Below are 20,761 nucleotides of genomic sequence, written 5' to 3' on the forward strand. Positions count from 1 at the left end.
AGTCGCTGACCCCTTGTGTTGTTCACCAAAGCCCTGAGCTCTGCCTGCAGGTCAGTGTGTGGGACTAGTGGGGTTGAGGGGGTGGCAGTGTATGCCAGGGAGGTCAAAGGGCACAACTGTCCTGCAGGGAAACTGGTGCCTTGTGACTTTGACTGCTGAATTGCCAGAGCCTGCTGTCCCAGTAGGAGTCAGGTTATCTGGAGCTCACGTACATCTGTTTGTTACCGGAGGAGAACCTTTCCTTTGCTTCTCCCCTTAGCTGGCCAGATGCTGCTTTCTGAACTCCACCTGAAACCAGGCTGATGTACAGGCAGGGTCGTGATGATTTCCTGCATAGCTGAAAATTAGAGTTAATGGTTTGGGAAGACCTACATTGAATTATTAGCTCCAATGAGGAGAATGGCATATAAGTTAATGTTGTAAAACTACATATACAGGATGGAGTGTTTGCAGTTCTTGGGGAAAGCTGCCACACATGGACTGAATCATTAAAATGCCATTGCCCTTTTGTACTGTGAGCTGGCTCCTAATGCAGAGCTCAAACTACAGACTCAGGATCACTTTCTTAAAAAAAATAGGTCTTGTTGAATCACTCCAAATAGCTGTCTTTTTCCCAGTTAGTTATTTTGATTCTATTTTTTATCGAGGAACAAACCCAAGAATATATAGTAAGAATAAATCTTTTCTCACATCAAACAATTCTTAGGAGACCATGCCTTGTGTTTCATTAGACATGAGCCTTAACAATAGAGCTGTCTTTGCTCCATTGAACAGCTGCATTTGCAAAAAGCAGCTCTTGTACCATTGTGATTGTAATGTAATTCCTTTTCTTCTGATTCTCCTTCAGATGCTGTCAAGATAGACTCCAGTGCACTCAATTAGGAAGAAAATGATGTCAACTGAGATGCTTCTCTGCCTGGTCACTGTTATTTTGAAGCTGCAAAAGAGGAGTGTTGTAGAGATCTTTGTTTGCTGGTAGAAGAGGATAATCATGGTGATGAGATGAGGTACAAGAAAAGGAGGAAAGAATAACAGCAGGTGTCTGAAATTGTAGTTGCAAAGATGGATAGAAGGTCTGATGCTGGGGCAGAAGATGAAGGATTCAAGACATGTGAAACACCAAAGCTCTCAGGTGATGGAGATGGAGATACACAGCTTTTAATACACCTTGGAAAACAGACTCAGAAGGGACACCTGCAAAGTGATGCCTCTTCCAACACTGGTGTTCCTTTGCTAGTGAATTTATACACTTCATTCTGTCATGACCTTTCGGATAATTTTTCCTATACACCATTCCTCATGGCTTCATCTTGTTTGTGTAACTTGTTTATGGAGTCAGAATTTCTCTGCACGTGTCTGATGCCCTTCTTCCCTCACACATTGATTTCTGCTGTAGAAAGCATGTCATCTTTGCTGATACCATTAGCCATGTGATGATGGAGAAAAATGAAAGAACGCTGTCACCGTTCGGATGTTCTGCTGTACCTCAAGTTGTTTTGAATCAGTTTAGCAATTAACAAGGGGTCCTGTTGGAATTTGTTGTGCTCAAAATGGACTGATGTGGCTTGACAACTGAAGGGGATGTGCTTCCTCAGTTAAGGGAACTGTTCCAGACCAGCGTTCTCCCAGGTACTCCATGTATCATCTAGTCAGTTGTCTGTGCCTTTCACGGAGCAAAAGACATGAGAAAAGCTGCTTCAGTGACTACGGAGCTCTCAGGAAGCTCTCGCTGACAAAGATATTTCTACCTGACATGTAATTATATAGCTCTTCAAATTGGTGCCAAACCAGTTGTCACTTGCCACTCAAGATGACACTTCTTATTCTAAGCATTGCTTCTTGGAAGATGTAGAGCATTCATAATTTCTGATCTCTTCTGATGCCTACAGAGGATAAAGTTAAGACCTTTCTACAGTTCAAGTCTTTACTGTATGTTTTTTTGCACATGTTCAGTGGTGCAGTGTAATACTGCTACCTTTCTGAGACATCAGCAGAAATGTTAGTAAAAATCCAACTTTTGCATCCTCAGTGAGTTGTTGCTGAAATGTGCATCCAAGATGTTTGTATTTGATTTAATTTACGGGATTTTTAGTTGATCAAGGTAGCAAAACATACTCAGGGTTACCAAATATCAGGAGAAATGCATGAGAATAGAAGAAAAAACCTTTTTAAGGAGTGCTTCCACTACAAGAGCACTCATCCAGGCAAAGGGTACGTAAAATACTTCCTCCTGAAGTGTTTTAGTGATAAGCAGTTGCTTGTCAGCAGTATTCTAGTCATTGGGGGAAAATAAACAAAAGATATGTTGAGTAAAAATAAGTGTTGCAGCACTAGTGAAGACTTTTGAAGGTACAGAATTGACAAAAATTCTTCCCTCCTCACCAGAATAACTTCCTCTGTTGCCAAGTCGTTTCTACTAATAACCCATTAATTGAACAGTTTAGAGACATACTTAAGATCAGTAAACTTTTATCCTCTCTGATAATCCTTTTGAAGATGGCTTGGCTTGTCATCTCATTACAGTTTCTTCCATTTTATTGTCAATATGATATGGTAAATCCCATGCTTTTTTCCTTTTAGACGCTTTTTCTACAAGCACTTCAGCTGCCACCAGGGCAGCCTGGCAGTGTGCTCAGCAGTGAAGCACAGTTGCTCTTTAGCAGGAGTTGTTTCTTGGGCCATACTGTGATTTCTTGCCAATAGATGGGTAGTCTTGCCCAGTTACGAAAATACTATCTCTAGCGATCGGTAGATACTTAATTTTTATTTCAGTTTGTTACATGGCTTTAGAATTATTTCTTCTTGTTATGCCCTTTCCCGAAGGTGCTCAAGCTTCTACTGCTCCTGATGGGACTCAGTTCACTGTTGTTCTCTCCACAGCCTTTCACACATAGGATTTATCTGGTGTGTTCTGTATTTAGCCCAACTGAGAACTGATTGTGTTGATTGGTAATGATGATTTAGGAGCATTAAGCCAGTGTTTGTGTAACATGTGAAGTTGCTTTAAGAAGTCTTTGGAAAGTCTTTTTCATCCTGAATTGGAATTTTTCAGTTTACAAGCAACCTAAGTTAGGCTTTTTCTCATGGCCACTGAGGAAGAGATGACTGAAAACGGTTGCTAAGGACGTGTGGTTTATTATCAATTGGATTGTTAAATTCTCTGTGTCTACCTTTCTTATCTGTTATCAACCACCTCTTTCTAATGCAGAACGAGCTACTGAGTGTCAGTCTAGACTGGGATTTGGTTCATCTTGTGACCAGCCTTGGAGTTGTGTTGGACCTGTGGGAGACCAAGCCTCTGTATAACCTGAAGCTGTTTGATCTGCAGTCCTTTACTCAGAGTTTGGTCTAGGTTCCTCCCGCCTCCCATGAGGCTTGTGGAAATGTGTAGAGATTGAAAGGAATGGTTTGAGAAAGTTTTATATAAAATAAGTTTTTGCTAAGGGTTATAAAGGGATGTCAGCTATAGGTATCTTTGTATTATTCATTAAGCACATTCTTCTTTTTCACTGGTTTGACTCTTTCTGCCAGTTTAGATCTATGGTTGCCTAATTTTTAAGCTCTTGCCATTCCTAATAGAAATTATTTGCTTTCGTTGATTTTAAAGGAAGAGGACAAAAAAAAAGGGGGAAAAAAAAGCCAAGTGGTCATATAATAGGATTTTCCTTCAGGATTTTCATTAAATTGTTCTTCTTTGCTTTTATTCTTGAACAGATTCTGGAAAGCTGTTCAAAAAATTCTGGCTCTGTTTCACTTTAAATAAAGAGAATCCTGGTCATCTCTCTTTTGAGAATTAGGAAAGATTGAGAAAAGTGGCATTCAAAAAAGTGAGCACATTGAGTTGAATGAAAACAGCCATGGTGGCGGGGATTTGTACCTGGTGTAGATTGTATTTGCCCATTAGAATTTGTCAGCGTATTCTGAAGAATTGAAGCTGTTTTTAGAAGTTCTTAAAGTGTTTTTTTAGTAATTTCCATTATCATAAGATAGACATTTTGGTGTGTGTGTAGGAGGGAAGGGGTGGGTTCTGTCATTATTTAAGGGAGAGGTTAAACGTTTGGATAAGAATCTGATCTAAACATCGCACTTCAGAAGTTGTTAGTCTGTTTTTATCGTGTATAATCCTAACATAGGACTGAAGGATCTGGTGGGATTCAAGCCATGCTCCTGCTTTTCAAGGGTGATAAGGCAGGGTGGCCCAGAGGTTTTAATTTAAAATCTGACTTTATGAGAAAGATGGAAAGCCCCTGGTAATTTGATCTTTTCCTTTTTTTTTTTTTTAAACTAGTCACGTGATGGTGTATGCTAACAGATGTTCCCATTTCTTGTCTCCTCGTACTAAATCTTGCATCTTACCCGGTCTTGCATCATCTCTTAGATAATGGACTTCTCGGGTCTTACACTGAGTACCCTCAAATAACACTGTTTCATTCTCAGTCTGAGCCTTTGGGTACTACAGTAGTGCAGATACTGAAATTACACGTTTCTGTGATAATTGTGCACCAAACTATCCTGTAATTTTCCTTGTTAGTCTAGTTGTTTTCTTTGTGCACTTGTATGACTTTGAACCCTAAGTGATACTAAATGTCACGTAGCATTGAAGTTTATTTACTATCTACCTACCATAGATAAGCTATGCTGGCAAGCCAGTGACAACTTGTAATATTTTCTTCTGCTGAGGTGGATGTTTTATTAAAGTAGGGCTTGTTAGTGCCAGAAGACAGTGGCCTTTGAGAAGAGTCGTGTAGCTGCCCCCAAACATAAATGCTTAGGGAAAATGTTTGAAATTTTTATTTCCCGAGCTAGGAGTAGGTTATCGTTGACTCTGTTTTGGCTGACTGTGCATAACATTTCAGGTTATGGCCTCATGTGGTATTTTTATTTGTTTGTTCTTATTCCTATAGACTCTGTGTTACAGACTGAAAGACTTGTGATGAGGCTATTTAAATGTATGATCGGTTTTCTGAGCAAAGGAGAAAATAGACCTGCTCTTCATCACTCCAGTTTATCATGCTCTGTGTTTTTACTGGTGAATTGACTTGGTAATTTAACACTTCTTGAAATACAAAGTGCTAGAGTATAATATAGGGAGACTAATACAAATTTGTTCAGTTCTGCTTTAGAGAAAAAAAAGAAAAAAAAATTAAAGGCAGCATCTTCCAGACAGCTCAGATCAGCTCTGCTTTTTAAGAGGTTGCTTTTGCAAGTCTGTAATTTCTGGTGTTAAGATGTTCCAAGCTGGTACAGCATTTCAGATGTCAGTGTTTGAATTGTAAATAATGTTTGGGACTGCTCAGCATGCTGTTATTCATGTACCTCCACAAACACACTCTGTAGCTGCGCATGGTGAAGTTCTTAGGAAAAGTGAAACTGTTGGCATAATCAAAATAGTTGTGTTAGCTAGTCAAATGGAGAGAAGTTCTTCTGTTCTATTTTTGCCAGAGTGCTTTTAAAGTTAAAAAAGCAGTAACTTCTGGAGATGTTTTTTAAGACCTGCTGAATAAGAGCATGCAATCTACAAGAAGCCAAATGCGTGATCTAGCGTATTTTGAATCTCAGCAGCAGTTAAGTGAGCACCAGGGCTATGCCCAGACATGAAGTTTTCAGACTAATGAGTGCCTTAGCAGGCAGGTGGATTTCTATTTGAGGCTGTTGTGTGTGTTTGAACTTCAGAACATTTAGTTCTTGCTACAACTGCAAACAGGAATTAAAACTCAAGTGTGAAATTAAATCTTTATGGCACCATTATTTGAATATAGACATGGATTTAACATTTGGATGAGACAGATTGTTGGGTTTTGGTTCAGAGTGATTCAGGCTCTTTTGTTAGTGATTGAGAGAACTGGAGCATTTTGAATTGTGTGCAGTGGAACAGTAAAATGATGAAATTGGGATCTGAAAGATGCATTGCGAAAGTTCGCAGTCAGCTTGCTCTGGCATAATATTTGCCATCGGTGTAGGGTTGAGATTAAACTACCTGTTCTGTTTAAACTCTGAAGCACTGAGCTTCATGTACCTGAAATTCAGTCTGGTTAAAACTGTGCTATTTTGTGAACTACAGAAGTGCAAAGGAAAAGTATACTGGAGGCTTGTTTCAGAAGTTAAACTGTGTGACAAAAATTACTTTTAAAGAGAGAAACGCCACCTCTAGAGTGTCTTGTAAAAACGGCTGTTTAAGAGCTAGTGGAGAGAGATAAATATATGGAAGGGCTTTAAAAGTTTTCCTAGTTGCACTGGTAAGCATAGGTATCAGCTGTTTTCTTGACATTAAACATCTTTTACAGTGATTTGAGTACATACAACATTTGAGATTTGTATTCCTGTCAGGGGCCGGAGATTGTTTCACTCATATTTGTCTGATGGGCCTTAATAGAGCTGCGTTTTGGGTTGGATTGTTCTGAGTTGTTTGGCTCGGGTTTTGTCATCTTTTTTTGCAAGTAAAGCATGTGATTGGGGGAAGAGCGAAACTCAAAGATTGAATTCTTCTATTTCCTATAGGTTCAGGTGCAAGTCCATCCTAAACTTTCCTCTACCGAAGATGCGTTGCAGTATGTGGAGGAGTTAATTCTTCAGTTGTTAAATATGTTGTGTCAAGCTCAACCAAGAAGTTTTCTGGATGTAGAGGTACAGAGAACACTTATTACAAATCTGTAATAATTTGAACTGTTACATGAAAGGTACTATATTAATCATTTCACAATGCAAAAGGAAAGCAGTAATTATGCATCTTGATGTAGCAGAACCTTCTGCATAAAGCCTGCTGAGTTCCCTAATAGCTGATTTTCCTATTAATTGAATTTGTTGTTCAATGCACAGTAAAACTATCTCTGAACCGTATTAGTGTTTAATAGACGATAAGTGTAAATTTTGTATATAAAGCTGACTGGTTCCTCTCAAAAGACCTTTTTTCCCCACTGATACTCTATGCAGACTACAACTGCTTACTCTGAGACTCTGTGCTGTTTTCTCAGCATGGCAATTTGGGCTGATATACCCCCTGCTGCCCTAGAAATTTGAACAAAAATAGTTCAGATACTTTTTCAGAATGAGTTTAAGAACACTTCTTTCCTCTGCATAGAGACCTCTTCTCTTACAATTGCCTTTTCAAAGATCTATAGCCTCTGTTGCTCAGAAAAGTAGCTTGATTTTAAGAGGAGATCTTGATCTGAGTTTTTCTGTCTGGGGAACAAATCACTGAAGCTTCCAAGACCAGGATATCTTGGTAGCTCTTTCTGCTTAACCATGATTTGAAGACTTTGGTGCCAGGCTACAGCTCCGCATGCTGTATGCCTGTTGGTTTCCAGTAATTGCTTCCAGGGCCTGTGCCAAGTGACTTCCTCATGTTCTGAAGAAAATGGACTGATGGCAAAAAAACCCTTGCAAACAAAAAATCCTTAGAGGTGTAACTATCTGAAAGCTCTCAAGAGTCATGAATTTTGTCCTTCCTCTTCTCTTTTGAACACCTCTAATGGTGTCCCAGTGTCCCCTATTGTGGCTGACCTGTTCTGCTACATCATTCTGGTCCGGCAGCAAAAGAGACAAGAGGTCTGTGGAAGATTGTTTAATGCTGTTTTAAACAATGCTAACAAAAAACTTGACGCAAAATGTTCTATTATGAATCTTAGGGCTGTGAAGATAGGAGAAATGCAAGGATTAGAGATGATCAAGCAACCACTCTTTACCCCATTTGTGCATTTGTGTTTATACACAGTGATGCTGTCTTTAATTATATGGTCAAACACATTCTTTGTTTCCCCTGGAACACCTTCATTGTTCAGTCAGCAGACTGGACTGTGTTAGGGGTGTGAATTGGTATTCACTTAGTAAATGAGACTTTTTTTGGTAGGGGGAGGACCTCTGCTTTCCTTTTGCCAAAATGTTATGAGGGGAGAAAAAGAAAACCCCTGCACTTTAGAAAGTTGGGTGTCACCTTTATAGAATTGTATTCTATCACATTTTTTGTCAGAAAGTTCTTGTTTGTGTACTTTGTCCTGTACCAGCTCTTTGTAAGTGGTCATTAACTTCATCTTCCTCATTTCACGGTTGCTCAAACAGGAGCCATATTTACGTAAGTGAGCACTTGCAACTGAAACAGTCAGTGGGAACTGTGGTCTGAAAAAGAAAATGTGGCGTTGTCTGAGAAAATAAATATCTGGCATCTGAATACCAGGGCCACCAAAAACAGTGAAGCTTTTGAACCCTCAGAGACCTGTGTGTGAGTTCCAGCAGGAGAGTTGTTCAATGCATGGGAGAATGTGGGTGTCCTCAGGCACTGACTGAGGACAGGAAAGGGTAAAAAGACCGGGGCATATATGGTCCACCTGTAGACTGAAACTGTTTTAGAATATGTGGGTGCTGTTGTATATTTTGTTTTTCCTGTTATGTTCGTTGTCACCATCAGAGCAGTTTGCATGTATACAGGATGGACCATGTGCTGATCACTAAAGGCAAAACAGAAATGTGCACAAGGCGAGCAAACTGTGCCGTCAGTGGCAGCTTAATTCTGGCATTTCTTAAATTTTGAGCACTAGATAATCCTCTGATATTCTGATACAGCCTTATGAATGTAGTGAGAAACCTTTTCCAAAATGATAAAATTTACACATTTTGTAAGCTTTTATAGTTGAAATGCAAACATTAGCAACCGTTCCTTTAAGTAATGGAAAGTAATTTGAGAATGTAGTAATATTGCTGAGCTCATTCAGATAGTGCATTTACCATTTAGTCGTGCTGTTGTGTTTTTTTTCAAGGATCGTGTTCAAAAAAGTTTTCCCCATCCTATTGATAAGTGGGCAATAGCTGATGCCCAGTCTGCTATTGAGAAGAGGAAACGAAGAAACCCATTATCTCTTCCAGTAGAAAAAATCCATCCCTTGTTAAAGGTAAGCAGTGATGTAACCTTGTTTTTAGGATGGAATTAGAAGTTGACACCTTTGTTTCATGTAATATCTGCATGCTGCCTGAAATGTAGACGAAAAGGATTAAGAATATTTCTGTTTGTTACACGGTTTTAAGCGTTCCAGTGATGTTAATGGAAAATATTTATTTTTCAGTTAAAAACCAGTTAATTCTCTTTTGGACAAAGCCAAGAACTCATTTGCTATAAGTTTCATTGTTCATTTTGTATGATTAAGAAAACACTCAAGAAACTTGTGGAAATAGCCCTAATGTTTAAATGAAATTTTTGTGACATTTAGTTGGCTGTTGACACTTCCACAGCTAGTAGAGCAGCATCTACAATGGCACTGTTTCTTCTCTAGGCCTACAGACTACTGTATTTCTGTTCTTAAAATAGGCTGTGGATGTGTGGTGTATCTTTAGTGAGTAGGTTTTAGTTGTAACCTGTGGTGTCTGTTTCATCAAATGAGTAAGAGTGGAATGCTTTTTTTTTTTTTTTCCTCTTTCAGGAAGTTCTAGGCTACAAAATTGACCACCAAGTGTCTGTTTACATAGTAGCAGTATTAGAATACATTTCTGCAGACATCTTAAAATTGGTTGGGAATTACGTGCGGAATATAAGACATTATGAGATTACAAAACAAGATATTAAAGTAGCAATGTGTGCTGATAAGGTAAGCCTAACCCTCATTTGTCATGTTAACAGAAAGTTGTAGTTGAATTTTGACAGGACGATGTCTATCCCTTACTGAGTAGGTGAAATGTTGTACCTTTGAAAGAAGAAATTAGTGACATAAAATGTGGTTCTTGCTGAAGTCAGAGGATTTTCCAATTTATCACCTCCTTTCAGTGGTTTTGTGTTTGTCTGTGTTAATATCTTTGGTTGAGATTATCTCTGCTTCAATGAATGCCTTTTTTTTTTTCTTCTTCTTCTTCCTACTTCACCTTTCTTTACTTTCCCTTAGGATACCTGGTGAGGTGTTAAAGAGTCAAATGCTTCTCAGTCAGTAGTCTTGGTCACTCTTGCTCTGGGGCATGTCTGCCGGGGGCAGTGTTTGAAGGTACATGTTTGAATATTGGTCATAGGATGCTGACAGGAACAAGTGCTGTCTCTGCATGCTTCTTGGTATCACAGGAAAGGTGGTGAGCAGAGGAGCTGTAACAAATATGATTTAGGAACTTCAATTATATTACACTGTAGGAACTCTGATATGTACTCAGAATAAACTTTTGAAAGGCTCCAAAGCAGGCCTGTTGGTGTACTGCCTGAGCAGAATAACCCAGTGAAAGGTACTGCTAAGGTGTTTTCCTTGAGTTGCATTGAGAAACTTCATAGTATATCATGGTCATACCAGTGATGTCTTTTGCTTGATTTTATTTTTTGAAAGAAAACAGCTGGAACAGTTTCTTGGCCCTGTTTGCCATCTTTTCCTCAAGCACTTTTGCACTTGCTTTTATGCCATCCATCCATCTGGAAAATTTTGTCTTGAATGCAAAAAAACCAAACTCTGTTAAAATGCAAGCCAGTTTTCTTCTACTGTGTGCTTGGGCTTCTGATTGCTCGGAGTTTAATATCTGGGATGTAGTTACTTTAAATTGTTTCTATGGATTTCATAATAGTGAGACATCATCTTGTGAATACAGCTTGGAATCTCCCAGCTGTGTGCTAGAACTGCATCTGTGGAATAAATCTGGAAATGTTAGGGCCTCCTTGAATACCTGCATTGTTCCATGTAATTTCCTACAGTAGTAATACTGTAATGTCCCATTCTCCAGAATTAGGAGTCTCTTCTTAACCTGAGTTCCGTGTACATTCACTGACTCTGAAATATGAACCACCTTCTGTTCTTAGAGCTTCAGAAGTCAGTCTCAGTGCAAAATGTCCATTGTTATGCTTTCAGAGAAGCTTAAGACCAGGGTGTTTCAGGGACTTTGACTCACTAGGAGAAAGAACCTGCTGTGTGTCCATTTCCCTCCTCACTAGACCTGTGTATTTTTGAGGAGTGTTAGTACAAGACACGGGTGAAGAATGACTTCTCCTAGGTAGGTGTTTCTTCCAGTATTCAAGTTTGATGAACCTGCCAGACCATCTCTTGAACTTACAGATCCCCAGGTATTCTCTTGCGTAATAGTTCATTGGTCTGAGACTGGTGATCAACAGCTTGGTTAACTGACATCCTCTGGAGAAATGCCTGTGACATGCTTGATGTTAAAAAAATTGTTGATAGTATAATTAGTTAAATAACATTTCTTAAGAAAGACGACTTTTACTGTAAATACCAGGCTAAATGTCATTGTGGCTCATTCAGAACTTTAATTCTTGATCTCCAGTTTTACAATTATTTTGAAAAAACACTTTTCCATTCTGTTTTCTTCCACTTTAAAGCTCTAGTTCATGTTTAATGTGTTAGCATTCCCTCCTGTGGCTCTCCCGAGGAGTGTTTACAGCTTTGATCCTTCACTCTTTTCCTCAGTTTTTCAGTGATTGACATCAGTCGTGTCAGTAACAGGCGCAGGTTGCCATGGCTTCACCTCCATCTGTTTGGAATGGAGACTGGCAAGCAGTAAATGAAGTTCTCATTTATTTTAAACTCCACATACATTGTTTGATAAATTTCATGACTTCTTGGAAAGAGTATAGCGCTGGGCAGCAGATTTGTTCATAAATACTGTCCCATCTGTCTATCCCAGGATAAAGCCATCTTTTATGTTGAACTGTATCTTAGGCTGGCTTCTTGTTATTTGCTACATCATTGTGGGTTGCTTGTGGACCCTCTTTAGGTTTTCTATCTGCTAAAGGTACTTCAAATAAGGATGCCTTTTACTAATTTGCAGTCAATTTACTTATTTTATCCTTAAGATATTCTAAGATTACGATGAGTGTAATGAAAACAACCCAGAGTGTGATATCTGCTTGCCACTTGCTGCATCATTGTAATGACTCCTGGCTGAGACACCATATTTGGAAGAAGTGTTCAGTGATCCACTTTTGTTGAGAAGTTTAAATTATGATTTGCTTGTGTTTGGTAAGCCTTAGTTGGTTATGAATTGGGACCTCTGGTAGTCAGAGTTTTTAGAGGTCCTTTTGTCTATGTAGTTCTGCAATGTGACTGCTTTGTGAAGTGGGTGCCCTTCCCCAAGGGTTCATTTTAACAAGAGAACTCAGCAGATAAGGACAGAAACTGGGCCATGTACAGTCTGTGAACAGGCCAGTGTTCTTTGTGGGGAGATCACAGGATTCTGAGCATGATCACGTGTGATATCACGTGTGACTTCCTGTTAAAGCTAAAACTGCAAAGCCAGAATGTACACACCTTTTGACTTCAGATAGTGTAGCATCTTCAGAAACTTAGATTGTGCATGGCTGATTCAGAGTAATACAATACAGCTGAATGCTAATTGTCTTTGTGTACTTCACAGACCTTTCAAAATTGTAATTGATTTTAGAACCACGTTCTTGGAGAGATGCCTGGATTGGTCTAAATAACTGGGAATCTTCAGAGATTGCCACTGCACATAATGACTTGCAAATTCATGGCAATAGATATTGCTTCTGTAGTGCTCAACTGATTGCAGAGTGATAATACATAAGTCTTACTGCTAATCAGTCTGATTTCATGGGAATAATAGGTTTTCTTCATTGGTAATGTACTGGTCAGTCTTGAAAAGAGGTTCTGACTTCGTGGATTTCCCTCTCTTTGCTACCTAGGTATTAATGGATATGTTCCATCAAGATGTAGAAGATTTAAGTGCACTAACTTTATCTGATGAAGAACCCTCCACCTCAGGGGAGCAAACCTATTATGACCTAGTGAAGTCATTTATGGCAGAAGTTCGACAATACATAAGGGAACTAAACCTCATTATCAGAGTTTTTAGAGAGCCATATGCCTCCAACTCCAAACTATTTTCATCTCATGTAAGTACTGTGCAAACCACAAACAAAAAAAGCACCTACTACAATATCTGTAAATGTAGATGAATACTTCTGAAATTCAACTGTTGTCCAGTTTAACATATCAGTAGTAGAGAAAGCATTTGTCTTGAGTTCTGAAACGGAAATAATAAAAGAGCACTTGTGGGGAAGTATGGGTTTTGTAGGACTGTGGAAGAAAACTCTCAATTTGCTATATTCACTTACAGGCTTGTAATTTTAAGATTTGTCACTGTTCTTTGCCACATTTGAAGAACTGTAAATTTTTACATATTTATAGATATTCATTATTTTAAAAATACATTTAATCATCTTATATAAATTGTAGAAAAGGTATGTTATAAAGTAATTGTAGAATCTTGTTCTGTTTAGGAAAGTTCTTGACTTCCACATCATAACAGAGTAGCCTTGCACATTTGATTTTTGTCTTGTTCTGTTGCTTTTTGCAGGATGTGGAAAATATATTTAGTCGTATATCAGACATTCATGAGCTTAGTGTGAAGTTATTGGGTCATATAGAAGACACTGTTGAAATGACAGATGAAGGTAGTCCTCACCCACTAGTAGGCAGCTGTTTTGAAGACATGGCAGAGGTAAGAAAAAATACTTACTTGGTTTGGGGTTTTTTTGCTATTCATATGTATTTTAATACTTGCAATTAGATGTAAAGTGCATGTCTGTTCTAGCTGCCTTTGTTGAGTTTGAGGTCTCTTCTTCCAGCCTCACAATAATGAAGGAAGTAGCCATTTTTGAGTGCTCTTACCTTTTTAGTCTCTAAACCTCAGCTTTTAGAGTGGCTGTTTAAACTTTCAAGAGCACAGGTGGAAAAAATTGAACAAAAATCCTGTGACTAGACTTTGACAGAAATGGAAGTGTCCTGTAAATCATCTGTAGATCAAGATTGCTGTGGAAGGACAAAGGGCTGCTTTGCCTAACAAAATATCAGCTCAAGTATGGGGAGCTCTGGTATGGAATAAATGAGCTGGATGAATGCTTAAGGATCAGAATCAGAGGAGGATGCTACCAAAGGACGTGCTGTGGTCAAGCTTCTCCTGCAAAGTCTGCCCAATTGACAAGTGGCACAACCCTTTTCTGAACAAGTAGGAGTCATCTCTTTATCACAGGCTCTAGCTTTCTTGGGAGAGAGGCAGTGTGTTCAGAACACATGGAATATGCATTCGCAGCCTCTGAGAAAAGAGGGTTGGTCTGCAAGGACATGCATAGTTCCTTGTTTATTGGAACTTGGGCTCCTCACTACAGGAAAGATCCAGAGGTGCTGGAGTGTGTCCAAAGAAGAGGAACAAAGCTGGTGGAGTGTCTAGAGAATGTGTCCTGTGCGGAGCAGCTGAGGGAGCTGGGGTTGTTTAGCCCAGACAGAAGGAGGCCAAGGGCGGACCTTATCACTCTTTACAGATACCTGAAAGGAGGTTGTAAAAAAATGAGTATTGGTCTCCTCTCCCAGGTAGCAAGTAATAGGACAAGAGGAAATGGCCTCAAGTGAGTTTTGGAGATAGTGTTATGCCCAATCTCAAAAACACTGTTGAGGAGGTTCCTGTAAACTAGAGGCTGGTCAGTCTTTCTTCAGTCCCTCAGAGGATTAGCAAATCTTTTTGGAATTCACACCCAGCCATGTGAAGGACTAGAAGGTGGCTGGCAGCAGCCAGCACAGATTTCCAAAGGACAAAGTGTACCTGACCGTTTTGACCACTTTCAAAGAGATGGCTGTTTCCATGGACAGAGGAAGAGCAGTTAATATCTCTTATCTGGACTTAAACAAGGCCTTCAGCGCAGTCTGTCGTAGTATCCTTATAGTCAGCTTGGTGAGATGCAGCCTACCTAGTTCAGTTATAGAGCATGTGGGAAATGGGCTGCACTGTCAGGCTTTCGAAGGACTGTTACCAGTGGTACAAAGGCCACCTGGAGGCCCATGGTTAGTGGCATTCCTCAGGGTTTGATACTGTTTAATGTCCAGATTCGTGTTGTGGAAGGAGGTCTGCTTCGTCTAGTTGATAGGCAACGCCAAATTGTGGGGAGACGCACAGGAGGACAGGGGTACTTCTTAGGGGACCTGACAGGCTGGAGAAATGGACCTATGGGAACCCCACAGAGTTGAGTAAAGACAAAATGAAATTGTGCACTTGGGACCAAACAACCCCGTGCGACGTTTCAGCTGCCTGGCTGAGGAGCAGTACTGTGTGATAGGGCTGGGAGATCCTCAGGAATTGTCTGTGAAGACTCCTTACCTACTGAGTTATATAGGGAATGTGTAGCTGGCATGCTGAGGGAACATTTCTGTGTAGGACTTGAGACCACATCTGGTATACTGTGTCCAGTTTTGGGCTTCCTGGTACGAGATGTGCTTATACTTGAAGGTTGCCATGATGGTTAAGGAACTGAGGCCCGTGATGCCCAAAAAGAGTTGAGATTGCTAGGTTTATTTATTCTTGAGAAGTCTGAAGGAGATCTTACTATTGTTTTCAGTTAGGCGAAGGGAAGGTGTGAGGACAACAGAGGCAGGCTCTTACTGAGGCTTCACAGTTGAGAGCTGTGAGATAAGTGAGAGAGCACACAAATGGTAAAAAGATTAATCCTGATGAGATGCTGGGGGGGAAGAAATCTGCAACTCGCACAATTTAACATTGGAGTAGGCTGCCCAGAGAGGTTTTGGTGCCTCTCTACTTGGAGTTGATCAGAACTCAATTGGATGAGACCCTGAGAATCCTCAGCTAGCTTTGATGGTGGATTTATCTTTGGCCCTGTGGTAGGCCCTGCTTTGAACCGGGAATTGGATCAGTTGACTTCCAGAGATCTCTTTTAGACTGATTTACTCCGTGAGTCTGTGCATGTAAAAGTTTGTTCTTCTCTACGGGTGTTTTGGAAAAGTCTATGTAGCATATGTATCTTCTTTAAGAAATATGGAAGTTTAGCTTTTATGTCAGTTTTGTAAACTGATGGTTTTCCTGCCAGTGGCAGGGGGTTGGAACTACGTGATTTTTAACGTCCCTTCCAACCCAAGCCGTTTTCTGATTCTATGGTTGTAAAATTATTCTGTATCTCTTCTTAGGAACTAGCATTTGATCCATATGAATCGTATGCACAAGATATTTTGCGACCTGGGTTTCATGATCATTTTCTAAGTCAACTATCAAAGCCAGGAGCAGCATTTTATTTACAGGTAACTTGCCTTTAAGTAAGACATATTATTGATATTACTATTTTAATTACATTGCATTGTTGCTTCAGTGCATTTATTATTTTAAGACTGAAACTTATTTTGTTTCTAGTCAATAGGTGAAGGCTTTAAAGAAGCTGTCCAGTATGTTCTACCCCGGCTGCTCCTTGCCCCTGTTTACCACTGTCTCCATTATTTTGAACTGCTAAAAGTAAGAATGTTGTGTCAATCTGATGTGTTTGTTTTTGTGTTTTGGTTTTTTGATAATTCTCAGTGTTAGGTACCAGAGCTTTGCGTGCTCAGTTAGGGGTAAAATCTTTTGCTAGAATGTCAGTAATGAAACTGCTGTGTTGAAAGAAAAGCAGGTTATGTGCTCTGCAGGTGCGTGCTGTAATTAACTGAATATCAGCTTGTAATTCCGTGGAATTTTACAGCAGCTAGTGATTTCTGTCAAGGAATCAAGCTACTATTAATTTAGAAAGCAATAGAGATCTAGATACTCATATTTTTGGAATGATAGTTGCAACAGTGTTAAGAGATAATGGCAAATGGCTGTATTATAGAAGATGTCCAAGGCTTTCTCAAGCTGTTACTTTGTAAATTTAAGATCACAGCAAGAGTTCCCTTCAGACTTCATTTTGTTTTAATAAAAGCTTCAGTGTTCTTGCAGTGCACATCCCACTTTTCTTCAAAGGGAAGGCTTGGTTTGATATATGTACTACTTGGGGTTTTTGTAATGAGACTCCCATCGATAAGGCAACAGGAGCATATACCTGTAAGGCAAATAGCTACAGATTGTTTTTCTGGGGCATTTGTCAGTGTTGAATAATGAACTTCGAGGAGTGTAAAGCATTCTGAGGAAAACTTTCAAGCAGAATCTTCATTTGAACTTGATGGAAACTCATAAGGCACACAGTATTCTAAACAAATACATAGGCAAATTTGGATCAGAAGTTTAAAAAAAAAAAAAAAAGAAGAAAAAAGAAATCTCTGCTGTTCTGAAGAAATCTGTATCTGTTTCCTTGAATGTTTGTTTGGTTGTCTTTGAACAACCCAGTACTTAGGTCCTCTTTGAGTCTAAGTGTCTATAGTTTTAACACCATTTTTACTGATTTAGGTCTACATGGCATCTTTGGCACATAGCTCATCTTGTATAGCATGCTTTTTGAAAAAATTTGGGATGCATGCCTGATCTGTTTGTTTAGTTCATGGGTTGGGTCTGACTTTTCAGACATCTTTGAAATATAAAGCATTTTCTTCAATCCATTGGAAGGGAGGTATGATACAGCTTGTTTGCAATCTGTAGATAAAACATGAAGGATTAATGTCATCTGACACACAGGTATCCTATGTTGCTTCTTCCATTGCCAATTTTAAGAGGGGAAGGAGAGCATGTGTACTTACGTAATGGGGAGCAGCTTGTGTTCGCCTTTGTTAGGGCAAACTGGAGTCTAAGCTAAGGCCACCTCCAGAAGGTGATTGTGACCCGTGAGCTGTAAAATTCTTGTCTTTTCACGTTCGTGCTCTACCCACACCCCCTCCACTCTGTGTCAATCTGATACTGTTGGGCTGGATTTTATTCTGTATATGATAACCTTCCAGGTTCTCTTCCCACCACGTTGCTCATCTCACATTTTAGTGAGACGCCTGTCAGCGTGGTCTGTGAGTGGCCGATACACGTCATAGGCAGTGATGGATAATAGGTGCACACGAAGAGGAAGATATTACCTCTCATGGCATTATCTTCAGCATGTGAATCCCTCCCTCAAGTAGTCTCTGCTAGCAATAACATTTTCTTCCCTGTATCTGGAATCTTTAAACAGTCAGCATTTTTCTTTGAGCTGTGTTGTGGAATGTTATGTACTTCGAAGTATCTAAAATGCATTTCAGTTACCTTCTAACTATGCAAATTTGAAAAAAAAAAAGTAAATTTCTATTCACTAATAGTTATCTAAATGGCTATCTCTAAAGCCCTCCTGAAGTTGGGCAGGGCACCAGGAATGCACAAATAAATATTCTGGTTTTAGCTAAAACTGCATTGTTGGAAAGTTAGCATAGGACTAAGGGCTGTGTTTTCCTTCAACCTGTTATAAGTAAATGAAATTAGGCTAAAATATAACAATAAAAATTTATTTAAGATTTATGAAAAATGCAAATAAGCAAAACAGCTCGCTGGGCGCCCAGGGAGGCCTCTGCTCCACTCACGGCATGCAAGTGCAGTAAACAAAACCAGTAACTTTTATTCCCTTATCAGTTCCCCTCCCGTAGTCACTTGTTATCCTTCTATTGGATCCGAGTTTGCAGGTCTGGTTCTGGTTGGCTTCCCTGCAGGCCCGTTTCAGTTGCCAGGTGCTTTCCTTTCCATAGTTTTAATTAGTCCTTGCTTAGTGTGTAGGTATTTCCAGATGTCCATCTTGGATACTCTGTATCACTCGTTCTTGATCCTTTGATCCTTGTCCTTCCCTTCGTTACTTTATGCGTGTGCTATGAGACGATAAGCTTTTTAGAAAAGTAAGATACAAAATACTTATTCAACCAGGCACAATAGTTTGTCTTTCCAACTTAAGAACTGCAAGCTACATGACTATCAGCTTACAATGCTGACAGATTAATGAATCATTCTGCAACTTACAGTCTCCCGACCTTAAGAGAATATTGATTATAATAACATATATATGTATATAAGACTATAACATGCAATACAATTTAATGAGTAAATAACTACTACTAATTTGATGAGTAAATTTAAACTACTACTACTAATTTATTACAAACCAACATGAGAAGTCCTCAAAGTTTTATATAGTAAATTAACTATGTAAAATAGCAGTTTCATTTGAGACTGCACTTTTCTGTAAATTTTCAGATAATATGAATGGACTTTTCAGAATCATAAAATCATAGAATTCTGCGAATAGAAGTGTGGACTCTTAAGTGAAAGGTGGAGTGGTACAAACAGTGCAGTTATTTATGACCTTGAGTAATTGAAGAAAGAAGTTTACAGTACCTTTAAGTTGAATTTGGCACTGTTTTGAATGCAGTAAGTTCGTATGTATGTATGTATGATACTCTTTCATTTCACTGGATAAATAGAAGATTACTTTAAAATTCTTAGTTTTCCAAGTAGGAATGCTGCAAAGCATATATAAACTTTGCTTAGATGAAACAGTATGTTCTTGAGAAATAGGAGAGCTTCAAAAGTTAAGGTTTTTTTTAAACCAAATGCAGCCTTGACTCCCATGACTCATGAATTGGTAACCTGTTGTCTCTTTGATATTATTTTTTAGTTGGAGTTCTACCTATGATGATCTAAAAATCTCAGGATGCTTTCATTTCACACCAGAGTCTAGTGTGGGTTTGGGGTTTTTTTCAGACTTTGTTCTTAGATGAAAAATAACTTGCCAGTCTTTTTACTGATGGTATTAAATTTGTTACATGTTGCTGAAGAAGGCCTAAGGTGGTAAAACGTTAGTAGTTTAGGACTGGGGTATCTTTAGTTGAATCCCTTAATTTTCTTGCTGTGTGTGGGGGTGGTGGGCAACACATCCCACACTATTTTGGGTTTTGACTTCACTTTCATTCTCAGCCTTGTTTGAGCCAGTGTCATGTTCCAGGGTGTAATAAATTTAATGAATTTGGTTTGCAGTCACATCTGTAAGTGGTGTAACCCAACCCAGGGTGGAGAATCACAGAGTCTTAATTAGCTGAACTTTGGCAGTCTGCAAAGCTTTTACAGTATCTGCAATTATAGATCATTGTCCCAAAATACTGTCTGAATTGCTTGCCTTTAGTACAGACACTGAGATTAACAGGTTCTCTTGCTTTAAACAATTCTTAAAGAATCCTTCAATTACTATTAAAACCAAAAAATCACAAATTTTAACTAGCTGTGAATTATTTAAGACAAGTATTCACTTAGTGTCAGCAAAAGATTTTACTTTCTGAAGTCACTTTGGATTCAGTGCTTATTTCCAAGCACAGTAACTTGTATGCACAATACAGGTTTGAAATAAATAAAAATCAGAAGTATTACTGTTTTACATAATTTATATGTGTAACTTCAGATGTGGATGATGTATCATATCCAGTGGAGATAACGTGCAATTCTAGGTCTCTGTGACAGATGGAGGACTGTCTGTTGGATGGAGTGTAGCTTGACCAAACTGTTGCTAGTGTGTGATAAGGACGACACAGAGTATTTGGGTGTTTTCTGGGAGAAAAAACTGGTGTGGTGTAAAATTTGGTCTGAAGTCTAAGAAGAGGTTTCCTGGAGTATGACAGTAGGTGAAAAATTTAAGAAACTTCTTCATATGGTTAAACTAAGAAGACTTGTATTACAGTGGGAATGTAGTAAAGGTTCAGAAGTTGTGTCTTATGGTAGAAGTTGGAGGTGGTACAGCCAGGGAAATGAGGTCAGCATTCATTGACAATATTTGTATTTCTTTTCTGCTTTAAATGCTAGTGGGTTTATTCTTTAAGTCAGTGTTTGTCAGCCACAGGGGAAGTTGATTGGGGAAAATAAAACTTTGTCATGTGGGGGGGCACGTGTGCACACTTTTCCCAGAAACACAGTTAATGTCAATCTAACTAATTGGTCTCTCTGATGTAGCTCATTAATTTTTCTATGTGTTTGTGTCAGATAAATATATGCACATGTGTATCACTTCATTTTCAGTGATTTATGTCATTTGTTATGGAGTTGTAATGGGGCTGTATGTTTTACTTTATAGCTCTTTTCCCTTATGCAAGGATGTATT

The 20,761-nt window shown here is 39.0% G+C and overlaps 1 protein-coding gene across 4 annotated transcripts in view; it reads left to right on the forward strand.

Moving 5' to 3' along the window:
• Nucleotides 1-20,761, forward strand: part of SOS1 (SOS Ras/Rac guanine nucleotide exchange factor 1) — a 48,746-nt gene that overhangs the window by 2,924 nt on the left and 25,061 nt on the right. For 2 of the 4 annotated variants that reach the window (XM_027889239.1, XM_027889240.1), the window contains exons 2-9: nucleotides 848-1,132; nucleotides 6,499-6,624; nucleotides 8,751-8,882; nucleotides 9,408-9,572; nucleotides 12,608-12,817; nucleotides 13,282-13,425; nucleotides 15,897-16,007; nucleotides 16,117-16,215. In XM_027889239.1, the coding sequence (XP_027745040.1) occupies nucleotides 1,079-1,132; nucleotides 6,499-6,624; nucleotides 8,751-8,882; nucleotides 9,408-9,572; nucleotides 12,608-12,817; nucleotides 13,282-13,425; nucleotides 15,897-16,007; nucleotides 16,117-16,215 (1,041 nt within the window). In that variant the 5' untranslated portion in view covers nucleotides 848-1,078. Of the gene's footprint in view, nucleotides 1-847; nucleotides 1,630-6,498; nucleotides 6,625-8,750; nucleotides 8,883-9,407; nucleotides 9,573-12,607; nucleotides 12,818-13,281; nucleotides 13,426-15,896; nucleotides 16,008-16,116; nucleotides 16,216-20,761 lie in introns of all 4 variants that reach the window. The other 2 variants (XM_027889241.1, XM_027889238.1) reach the window with 2 other exon arrangements.

This window comes from Empidonax traillii, unplaced genomic scaffold (assembly GCF_003031625.1).
Source record: "Empidonax traillii isolate 1590-97213 ecotype Southwest subspecies unplaced genomic scaffold, ASM303162v1 scaffold256:size688067, whole genome shotgun sequence".
Taxonomy (NCBI): domain Eukaryota; kingdom Metazoa; phylum Chordata; class Aves; order Passeriformes; family Tyrannidae; genus Empidonax; species Empidonax traillii.